Source organism: Siniperca chuatsi, linkage group LG5 (assembly GCF_020085105.1).
Source record: "Siniperca chuatsi isolate FFG_IHB_CAS linkage group LG5, ASM2008510v1, whole genome shotgun sequence".
Lineage (NCBI taxonomy): Eukaryota > Metazoa > Chordata > Actinopteri > Centrarchiformes > Sinipercidae > Siniperca > Siniperca chuatsi.
In genome coordinates, this window is record NC_058046.1 from 7,585,495 (window position 1) to 7,597,225 (window position 11,731).

The 11,731-nt window shown below is 39.0% G+C and overlaps 1 protein-coding gene across 2 annotated transcripts; it reads left to right on the top strand.

The window, feature by feature from the left end:
* The first annotated feature begins 1,605 nt into the window (after positions 1-1,605).
* On the top strand, positions 1,606-11,225 carry hdr (hematopoietic death receptor). 2 transcript variants are annotated; one of them, XM_044196584.1, is made up of 10 exons: positions 1,606-1,793; positions 4,287-4,440; positions 4,648-4,776; positions 4,908-5,019; positions 5,200-5,291; positions 5,581-5,673; positions 7,923-7,963; positions 8,215-8,469; positions 9,429-9,465; positions 9,711-11,225. In XM_044196584.1, exons 1-10 carry the CDS (start codon positions 1,770-1,772, stop codon positions 9,998-10,000), a joined length of 1,227 nt encoding a protein of 408 aa, XP_044052519.1. In that variant the 5' UTR covers positions 1,606-1,769; the 3' UTR covers positions 10,001-11,225. The 2 variants fall into 2 exon arrangements, with proteins under 2 accessions (XP_044052519.1, XP_044052520.1); XM_044196585.1 differs by having other exon boundaries at positions 1,611-1,793; positions 8,215-8,304.
* Positions 11,226-11,731: the final 506 nt, after the last annotated feature.

Consider the following 11,731-nt stretch of genomic DNA (forward strand, 5'->3'; position numbering starts at 1 on the left):
ACCATCTGCCAGCAAAAGAGAGCCATGTCTGAAAGAGGGTAACATGCCTGCTGGTCACCAGTCGAATAGATAGTAATAATAGGAATAGGAATTGTTTAACAAAATAATCATAAAGATAACCAATAACAACAAAAGGACTGTGAAAATAACAATGACAGAAAAATGCATATGTAATTTTACTGTTGTGAATATAATACTGCATGTTAGAATCTACAATGTATGAATGTAGTTAAAATTAAAACTACATACATTAAGAAGTAACAACAGCATAGCTCTCTGGGTGAACCTCATTCTCTGGCTAGCTCAGTGAATGGCATTATGTTGCATCTCAAAGGTATTAAGTAATGTAGCCTGCGACGGATGTATGAGCAAGAGGGTCAAAGTTCAAAGCGCAATGTTATGACGAAGTAGTATGTCCCAATTGTATGCGTATACAGTTTATGATACTGCATGCCATTTTTTTCCCCCTAGGATGGTGAAGTCAGGGGCCGCGCAAGACCCGCCCTGCTCTGCCTCTGATTGGCTAGTACTCGTTGCCTTTGTTGGTTGGGTTGGTTAGGTTTAGGCAAGATGAGTGTGATTGGTTAGGGTTAGGGTAATAATATCAGGATAATCCAATTAGAGGCACAATAGGGCAGGTCATGCCTTCGCCATCCTAGGAAATATCGCATACTGCATGCAACAGTATGAACTTTGTAAAAAAAAAAAAAAAAAAGTATGCGATTTGGAACATAGCAAATATAAAACACCCCAACTTCCAGTGCAGACAGGAAGTTAAAAGACAATAACTAGAGTTAACTTTTAAAAGTTAAAAAATCCACTTTGGAGTCATTAATGAGTTTAATTTTCATTAAAAATATTCAAATAGGAAAATAACTAAGTATATTTACTTAGTACTGTACAGTTTTGAGGTACTTGTACTTTACTTTCAGTATTTTTTTATGCTACTTTACACTTTTACTCCACTTCATTACTTATTACTCCACTACATTTATTTGACAGCTGTAGTTTCTTTGATTTTACATACAAAACACATGATCAACTTATAAAATATGATGCATTATTATAAATGAAAGGCCCTGCACACTCACACAAGTGTTTGCAGTTACAGGTAGAGTTACAGGTAGAGTTTCTATAATAGTTATAATTAGCTCCACCTCAACCAGCTACATTAAAATACTGCTTACATCTGAACGTATCAATAATAATAATCCACTAATTTCATAAATTGGGTACAGAGCCAAAGTCTTGAAAAATGTTTTGTTATGACACAAGATAGTCTAACAACTTGTGTGCAATACCGCCTTTTGTGTAATTTAATACTCAAAGTGGCCTTTCTGCATATTGAATAGTATAGTAATGCTATTAATGAATAGTTATTTTACTTTACTTGAAGTACAGTTTGTTGATAATACTACTTTTACTTAATTGGGCTTTTGAATGCAGGACTTTTACATGCAAAGGGGTATCTTTACTTGTTGTAGTTTTACTTAAGTAAGCAATCTGAATACTTCTTCCATCAGTGGCCTGTGTTTTTCTGTGTATGTTGGCCCCGTTGCTGTGGGACGGATGGGGATACAAGCTGTAGCCCCGCCCAGCCGATAAAACGTCATTGTCATTACCTCGAAGTCGTCACACCTGCGCTGAAGTTTAGGACAGGAGCACGCGAGAGTCCTGTCAAAGCAGTTTTGTTTTTGTTTTTTTTTACCGCAAATAAGTTTTGGAATGAGTCTATTTAAGTCTGTGGATTTTAACATCTCTACTAAACCATGATCACGTTCCTACAATATATGGTAAGTGTGTTTTAAAAGTTAGCTTTTGCTCTGGGCCCAGCTGATGGCACTGTAATTGAGTTATTAAAAGACGTATGTTTCGCTCCTATGAGGATAGCATTTCCTGAAAGGGAAAAGCAATAGTTGTGTTGAGTAACTGTCCATTGAGCGTATTCTAACTTTCATTATCTAGTTAACTCTCCGTCGTTTGTTTAGTCAGTAAGGTGTTTCCTCAGAAATTAAAGTCGGCTGTTTTCTGTTGTGTTGGTGGAATACGCTGCCGAAATGGCAATTATAGCCACGTTTTGCCGAAATCCTCAAGTTTATCAGTACGTTTGCCATAAGGAAATTAAATCGGGTATGGGATTTTTCCGCTTTTCGTCTACACAAGCCCCTTCGCAGAATGTCACATTTATCTGTGAAAGCTGCTCCCACGCTGTCTGAGCCCAGGTGCGAAATTCCTCGTAGGCTTCAAAAACTAACTCAAGCTCTTCTCCCCTCAAAACGCGATAGTGAGCTGCTCCAAAGTTCCAGTGTTTAACTGCTGGGGGTAACAATTTACATTCATTTAAAAAAATATACCATTTACTAATAAAACCTACATTATGTTCAAACTTTAAACCGGGTGTCTTCCTGTTATGCTGTCCCAATCTCCATTTAAGAATGTTTCAATTTGAAATGCTCTTAAAAATTGGAACAGGTGCATATCCTAAATTCTGGAGCAAACAATGTTTTATGAATTGTTAGTAATCTCTCTTCAATTCGGTGCGGTAGTAATCCGCCAACACCTTTTACTCAGACTTACTTGATTAAAATTTAAGCTGTTAGGCTACGACTGATTTGCTTGGTAATCACGCAGTTATGTCCCCTGTGTAGCCTATTCGGCGAGCGGAAGCGACGGCGTAAACTGCCCCGTAAAGTTGGAATTTTTATCAAAATGAAGTGCCTTTTTGTGGATTATGTGCATGCCGATTTAAAGCGTGGCTCCTAAAGATTCAGAAGATGTCTGTATTTTTTGTTGAGCTTTCTTACGTATTTCTGCGGCGTTAAACAAAGTTGCATTCAATTGTTTTGAATGGAGGTTTGTATATGTCCCTTCATGAGAGACGAGATCTAACGGACTTATTCAGCGGATATAACTTTTTTTTTTACTATCGTTAAATATGTTTTAAGGCATTAAAACATTTTTTAATTTAATAATAAAGGCAGGGCAAGTAGGCTAAAATGCCTGTAATGTTTCACGCAGGCAAAAGTAGATGTGTGTTTAGTGTGTGTTTGTGCTTAATAGGGAGATGTCCCTGCATGTATTTTTTTAGCAAAGTAGGGCAGTGGATAATGATGGGAAATAATGGGTGTGGACAGAAATGTGGTCTATGCCTGATTGCCTTATTTGGTTATTCCCTCAACCTGACCAGGTATTGACTGACTTGGACACACCCTGTTTGTGTTCAGCTCACATGTGCAAGTTTAATTTGGCATTCTTACATCACTTAGCTGATTTTCACAATACTACATTAATAAGGCTGTTTTCGTGCTCTGAAGGAAATCCCCTACTCCTGTAGTAACTCGATCATATCCACCTGTTCAGCTTTAACCTTACATATTGTGGCCTGATTGGGAGTGCATTCCATTGGTCGGGCACAGTCTTATGAAGTGTTGCATCATCTTAATCATATCTCCGTAAAACAAGGAAGCTCTTAGAGGAAAATGACTCATGTTTCTTCTTTATGTTTGGAGTATTAGAACTTTAGAAAAGCATTTGTTTGTAAACAAGTCACTTCCTGTGAGTCAACTGATGTGTTTACAAAAGACTTCAGACTGCCATCCAAGGAGTAGGCTATCGCATACATAAATATGAATTATTAAAACACATTCAGGGTGGGGGGGGAAAACTAAATCAAGCCATTAATTCCTGCTACATTGATATGTAAAATAATAATGGTCTAAACCGTGGAGCCTTTCTCATGTCAGCGGTATAGTTCCTCGAGTTTTACTAAATCAAATAATGTGGTAATAGAAAGGGATGTATAGCACCTTTTTTTTTTTTTTTAATAAAATGAACTAAGACACCAAATGGAAACAAAAGGACAAATAGTTAGGGCTACAACTCAAGATTATTTTCATTATGAATCTTCCGATTATTTTTTCAATTCATTGATTAGGTGTTCAATCTATAAGATGTCATAAAATGGTGAAAAATGTCCATTTACAATCTCCATTGTCCCTCCTTAAGTCCAAATTGACTCAAATATTTATTTTTTGCTAATCTCTATTAAATAGAGAAAAATGCTTATTTTAATTTATCAGAGCAGAAGTTGACATATTTAAATGTCTTCATTAGTCCAACTGTCCAAAACCCAAAAGGATTCCATCTAAGAAAACAGGCAGATTTTAGAGCTGAAGCCAATGAATGAGTTAATTAGTTAATAAATAGTTTCAGCTCTCCAAATGGTCAATAAAGCTGATACTAAAACAAAAAAGGGAGCAAACAATAACTAGATGATTTTTCCAAAGGTTTTTTCAGTATTGATCGGGCTCCTCAAACCCACGGGGGCGTTTCCGCGGTCTGGCCTTGACTTGGGAGGCAGCAGGACACGGCGGGATGTCACCTGCAGAGACAACCTGGAGTACCCGAACGGCAACATCTGCTGTCTAAGCTGTCCAGCTGGTAAGCCACATGGAGCCACACTTGATTTAGTCCCCAGAGTTCTGTCACCAGCTTGAATCAGAAATCCATCAGCAGAGCTATGAAGCAGGTTGAGCTTGATCGTTTTTGGTTATTATTTAGCCAGAGTGACAAGTTCAGTTGAAGGCTCAATTAAGTCAGTGTATAAAGAGATTGGGGGGGGGGTTTGTGTTTTTGTGTGTGTGTTAGGTACACGTATGATATCGCCCTGCACCAGAGCAGGAGAGAAGGGGCAGTGTGAGGAATGCGACTATGGAACATTCACTGAGCACGCCAATGGACTGAAGCAGTGTTTCAAATGCACACAGTGTCGCTCAGGTAATTCTGCTTGACGACTTTACGCTATCGATTGGAATGACTGTGGAAGAAAAATCAATATAAAACCTTTTTCAAAGTGCTTCGAGCATAAACTCAGACTTAACAAGGTCTTTTTCATGTTGCTTTCTCAGATCAGGAAAATGTAAGGCTATGTACTCTCATTCAAGATACTGAATGTCAGTGCAAATCGGGAAGATTTTGTGCTCCTGACGAAGCATGTGAGGTGTGCAAGAAGTGTTCAAGGTGAGTCTATGCAAACAAATGGACAACCCACCTGATGCTTGGTGCATTTAAAGTGAGTGATGGGAGAATAATCCTTTTTGATTTCACACATTTTTCAATTAGAGTCTGTGCCTAAGACAACCTCACTCATTTTCATTCCTTCATGCTTTCAATTCATCTTTTTGCCTGCCTCCAAACTAGGTGTGAAAAAGATGAAGTGATAGCGAGGAACTGCACGCCCACTGCAAACACAGAGTGCAAGAAAATCCAGCTCAGCTCTGGCTCTCCCTCAGGTACACGTCTCAGCTAACGCCACCTGAAAAGCTCCTCAAACATTTTAAAGACATCAGTTATCTCTGGAGACATGCATGGCTTTCTGTTACACTGAAAAAATATATCTCACAAAGATGCATACTGTGACTTTACATGTGAAGCTGCAACACCAGAAAAGAAAGTATGAAATATATGGCAAACATGGCTCAATAGGGAGTCACTTGTTCCTAATCATGAGCATATTGTAATATAAGTTATGGTGCTATTGGTTGTCAATTCTTTTGTTTGTTTGTTTTGTTTTTAAATCAGCAAATACCTGGGTGATTATGCTACTTTTACTGTTTGCTGCTGTGGGAATTGCGGTAATAGCCGTGTGCACGTGGAGACATCGTAGAGCAACAGGTAAGTGGAAATAGAAAAACAAACCAAGATAACACACATCTTAAATGTACAAAAACTACATACTGGCTGCAACATTTTTCAGATAGAAATATTAATTTCCAAGTTTTATAAATGATGAAATAAGTATGAGGGGAAAGGGCTGTTCAATGTGACTAAACATTTTAGGTTTTAAAAATATTTTCAAATAATCATTTTTAAATGTATATCTTTTAAGAATAGGCTCTAATTGAAATTCTGCCCCACTTCAATCAGCGTACACTGAATGGAACGATGGCAACATCATCGGGTGCCGTCAGGAAATTAAGACCTGGCAAAGGATTCAGTTTTGTTTTTTTTTGAAAAAGGAAATTATAGCATTCAGTATGACGCAACACATTTTGATTTCTGACAACCAAAATTTGGTGCACCATGGAATTGCTTGTCTTTCTAAAGAAGCTCACATTCCTTTTATAGCAAGGAAATGACGTGTCATCTCAGGGCCTGATCTTTAAATCTAACGATATTCTTGTCAAGTGCAAAAATTAAAGACACTGTGATATTCCAGTACAACCTTTCTGGGCGCTGATACATCCATTAGTAAATGCTGTTCAGTTGGAACCACAGAGAAACTTCAGGACACAGTCAAACATTTCCCCTGTGTCATAACTTTATACATTTAAACCCAGTGTCCTTGTTTAATTCTTGGTGAAACAAAAGTGAATTGCATTAAGCAAGATAATAGTTCTAGGGCTGCAGCTAACGATTATTTTCATGATCTATTATTGGGTCGATTATTTTCTAGATCAATCATTTAGTTTATAAAATGTCAGAAAATAGTAAAAGAATCCCATCACAATTTCATAGCTACCAAGGCAATGTCATCAAATTGCTTGCTTGCCCCGAACAACAGTGCTAAAGCTGTAACAACAGCAGCAAATCCTCACAATTGAGAAGCTAGAACATGGTAGTGTTTGGCATTTTTACTTAAAAAAAAAAAAAGACTAATAAATTAATAAAATAACTGCTGATTTATTTAGTGTCGAGCGACTCAAATTAGCCAAAAAGAAACAACAACTATGCACATATTAACATTATAGCAGGACTCAGGCACTTTAAGCAGATGCTTGAACTGCTTAAAGTGCCTTGTTTGTTTGTTTTTTTGGTCTCATATCTGTAGTGGTAAACATGTCCACGGTACTTGTTATAGCTTTGACAGGTCCTAATCTGCTGAGAGGAGCACTTTGTTTTTCCTTACTCCAGTGATACATGATGCTGTTGTAAATCAGTTGGCATGGTTTTTGTAGCTCATGCTTCCAGAGACATTAGCCGAATTTGGTTGAACAATGACAACATACAGTTCATCCACTTTTCCCTGTCCTTTGAGGCATGTCGTCAAGCTCTGGCTTTTCAACTGCGTTTGAGACAAATTAAGCTACAAAATATGTGCCACGCTAACAGGGCTAGCATGGGTTAGCTAAAACACCACAATGGACAAACGGTTAGAGCTTTCCAGGTAGAACTTTCCCTTTCAAATGTGTGTCCCTCATTAGCCACAATTTAGACTGTGATTAGACCAGTAAGACTGTACTTGTGTGAATCACAGGGCGTATCACACAGAAACAAGTTGTGCACTGAACGGTTCACGAATGAAAAGTGACGAACAGTGATGTCACAGGAGGCTTTGTGTCTTTGGCACACATGGGCTGTGCTCCACACAGCCTTGCCAACATGCTGCATGTTGTAGTGGTGTGGGCACCGAAAAAACCTGTTTAACTGGACTGCAAATGGCAGGCATGACGTTGATTGTTTCAGCTGATGATCACACAGCAGCAGGTGCTATAGCAGATGCTACCACACGATGCTGGAATATGGTGTAGTAGCATCAAACATAAATGTCAGATAGGCCTACATAATAGACATTTTAAACCACCATCTGTAAGGGTGGATGTCGTGATCATTCAGACCAAACCTGAAGCTGGGCTGCTTTCTGTGGTTGACACAGACATGAAGATGTCCCTACTGCTTACCAAGTTGTTGGTAAACTCCTCCCAATCCAGCACAAACTGGTGCTGAAAAGGTCAGGTTTCAGAGCTGAAATATGAACACCACTGATTGGTGAGGCCAGAGGTGCTGCCCTTTTGTTATTCAATGTTGATTTACCCATTAAGGTAAATTCAAGTCACACATAAGTGCTGTCAAATAGCTGCTTGTGTACTTTTAGGCAGTTTCTTAAAGTTGCATAATCATCTCCTCTCCATCCTTTTGTTCAGGTTCTCAGAGAAATCTATCTGATGGGCCAAAAGCTGGACAGGTGAGTCACTTATAATATCTTTTGACATTGCTGATTAATTAAAACAAGTGCAGAGCAGTAAAATAAACTGCTTGCAAAGACTCAAGTTTCCTCAGATTTTATGGATAGATTTTATTCACAGAATAAAGATGAATACGCTGGCCCGCCTAATGTACAGTAGACTGAGAAATAAAGGTGTCTTTTAAAATGATTCTTCCTTTTTAAAAGGATATAAAAGATGTCTGTCTGAACATGCTCCTCATCCTCTCCAGCATTACAGTAACAAGTATCCCACTGAGGAAAGGAGGAACGGAGAAACCCGAAGGCTGAGCTGCTCCAATCTGATGCTGCCCCGGCAACTGGTGAGAGCCAAATCCTCCGCCGGCTTGGAGGATGAGCGTAAAGTGCTGTGTGAAAGCCTCAGCAGCTCAGCCAGTAACTCCCAGCACAGTCTAACTGGCCTGCCCTCCCACCCCGCATCTCCCCCCCGAGCCAGTCCCATGGTCCCCAGACAGCCCAACAGGAGGGTGAGAGCAACAGCTCTTTTCCACCCTTGCTTCCACCCTTGCTTCCACCCTTGCTTCCATCCTTGTCGCCTGCTTACTCCTTGTTGGTTTCTATTGAGTAATGCTTTGCTGTCAGCAGACCCCCTCAGCTGTCTGGTTACACTGGTCTGACTATGCTCCTCCTCCAGTTTCCCCACTTTGATTCCTACAGTACATGACCAAGTGCATGAAAACTGTTCAACACAGCTGCCTTGTCAAAATATTACATTATCATTCTACATGAGGATGCAAAAATCTACACTCAACACTGACTTTTTAATTCAAAACTAATATTGGCCTTTCCCTGTGTTCACCTTCTCATATTATGCAGTTCAATTACATATTTACTGTGGAAATGATGAATACTGCACATTCCACAAGTTGCCTATGAGATGACCTTATACTGAAAATGCACACAATGTATTATTGCCATCATCATTATTGGTAATTGATTTATTTTTTCACCCCATCTTATTTTAGATGCCTGCAAATTGGGAATACAGATTTTATCTGTTTCACAAAATCACAGTGGCTTTAGCTGTTGATCAACTCCAGTGACTCACTGACAATTTACTGTGTTAAGCACTGTGAAACATGTCTTCTTCAGTTTATTTACTAGTCTGTGTTGTGACACACTTGTCGGCTAGTGTAATCATGTTGATATTGTTGGAAACAGAAGTTGATGAGTCAGGTGTTCCTTGTTGCACCTGTTAAAGATCAACATGAAAAGAGATATCATTATTGGCGTGCATTTTTTTTTCCATTCAATCCTGAAGTATGTCTTCCAATTTGGCTCGCTGGAGCAACTGCCTGATCAGCAAAGGAGCATGGGTAACTGAATAAGAGACGCTTTGTATTTAGCAGGGGTTAGAATTTCTGACTCATGAAGTATTTCAACAGACTTCTTTGGATATTGACTGTTTCTCTCTCTTGTCATTCAGGAAGATGAGCAATTTCCCAAGCTTGTCCCTGCAAATGGTAAAGTGTTTTGTTTTTTTTTTCATTCCTTCTCTCAACGTTGGACTCCTCCTTATGTTACTCAGATGCACATGGGTCAGTGTGACTCGTTGGTACACTGTTCTTAAAAACGGTGATACAGTCAAGTGTACTTACATGTATACAAGTTCTAAATGTTCATAATAAATGTTATTACTACAGTGATAACTACATATCTGAGTGAGGTCAGGGTGCTTGAATGAAGTTCTGTATTAATTTTTTTTCAGGTGAAGAGTCTTTGAGGAAATGCTTTGGGTATTTTGAAGAAATAGACCTCGCCTACCACAAGAGATTCTTCCGTCACCTTGGTATCAATGACAATGTGATCAAAAGCAAAGATGACCTTCCCTATGAAGACAGGATCCACGAACTGCTGAATATTTGGGTGGAGAAAGAGGGCAGAGAAGCCAGCTTAAATGACCTGCTGAAAGCATTACTTGATTTGAATCAAAAGCGAACAGCTGAGACTGTCAAGGAGAATGCTATTGACAGTGGTCAGTACTTCTGTGAGTATTAATGAGAGGTGAATTGTAGTCTTAAGAATAACACTTGTGTTGTTAGATCCTTGTTGCTGAAAGCTTATGAACCAAACCAATACGGGTTGGCGTAGCATCACACAAGGCTACTGCCCATAGCGATCTTTTGGCTTGAGTAGTAAATCTCTTCCCAAAAAGTTCTCATAAAAGGGAAAGCATGAGTATTGTAGTCTCATGAATATCACCTATGGTGTGAGGTCCTTGTTGCTTCTTGAAAGCTTCTGCCTCGTCCAAGAGTGGTTGGCGTAGCACTGCACAAGGCTACCGCCCGTAGTAGTCTTTTGGTGGGGAAAAACCTGGCTTGTACACTTACAAAACTGCTCTTGCTTCAGTAAGGGCGTGTTACTGTGCTGTACAGCTCCGATGGGGAAATGCAGAGTATTGTTAAGTCAAACCTGGCTTCATCACATGCCTGCTTGACCTTATACACACTCCAGAATGACAGCTTGAATTTATTTGTTTTTGTCTGACTGAAAGTGATTTATTTCCTTCAGTTCTACATGGAGTGTTGATATTGAAGTATTTAATTACAAAAAGTGTTTGCTGTCTTGTATTCCACATGTACAAAGACTGCTTTTTACTTGAGTCCAGAAAAATGTGCCCAGATCTAGAGATGTTTTTTTTCCTGTTTTTTTTTTCGTAATGGTCGCACTGATGCGAGACTCCATGTACAGTGGAACATGTAAAACATTAAACAAAATGTCTAGGGATCAATAGGATTACTACAAGTATATTAATTTATTATGGTGGAGAGCTGACTATTGTATGCTAGTTGATTGACAGTGTTGTCTTGATCATGGTTCAGCTTGCCTGTTTTTTTACTTGCTCCTGATCAAAATGAATTCATGTGTCTTTTTTTTATCTCCTGTCTGTGTTGTGCTTCTGGTCTATTGTTACATTTCAGTCATAATCCCGATCACAGCAGTGACATCTTGGAGGTTTTACAAAACCACAAGGTTCTACTGGGCACCACTGATGTGCTCTACTATAGCATTGTAGTACTAAGTGCCTTGCCAAAGTGCCTTGTCTGTCTTATTTTTGCCTAATTGCAATGTTATATTTTGTTTACATTTTTTGTCTGTTGCTTTCTCTCACTTTCAGGTCTTGTAGTATTTGTCAGCCTATTGTTTCATTTTGATATTTGTTTTTACAAACCTATTGAAGGGTTTTTTTATAGAATAATTTGATAGGCACTGAAATATGCAATTCAAAAATTGGGCTTAAATTACAAAAGGCCTTAAGAATGGGGGGGGGGGAAATGTGTGTTAACTTAAATGTGTAAAAAAAAAAAAAAAAAAAAAAAAAAAAAAAGACAATAAACACTTCCCCACTTTCTTTTATTTCTCTTGATTTTTGTTGTTGAGACATTTCAGTTTGGACCAAAGTGACGGACAGACCGACATTGTCATACCAAGAGCCATGCCCCTTGCGTGGACAAAAAGCTAGAGAACTACTAAATGTTCCATGTTAGTAGTTCTCTAGGTGAAACTATTTTGTCATAAACAGGCCATGTTCTTCATTGCTGTGACTCCTGCTGTAGTAGCGCATTAGGCCTTAAGAACACCACTGATCAATGCACTCAGTGCCCAGAACAAGAGAAACCTCTGCTCAGTACTGTGCACCTTTGGCCCTGATAGCAGCTGCTACATGTTGTGACAGTGACTCAGCAGGGGACATGTAGCGTCCTGCTGAGCTCATACTGATTAGCACTT

Excerpts from the sequence above, each read along its gene's own strand:
- hdr (XM_044196584.1), top strand. The coding sequence starts at position 1,770 with ATGATCACGTTCCTACAATATATG. Across the intron at positions 1,794-4,286 it reads TCACGTTCCTACAATATATG|GTTTTTTCAGTATTGATCGG; the intron begins GTAAGTGTGTTT and ends ATTTTTCCAAAG. Across the intron at positions 8,470-9,428 it reads CCAGACAGCCCAACAGGAGG|GAAGATGAGCAATTTCCCAA; the intron begins GTGAGAGCAACA and ends CTTGTCATTCAG.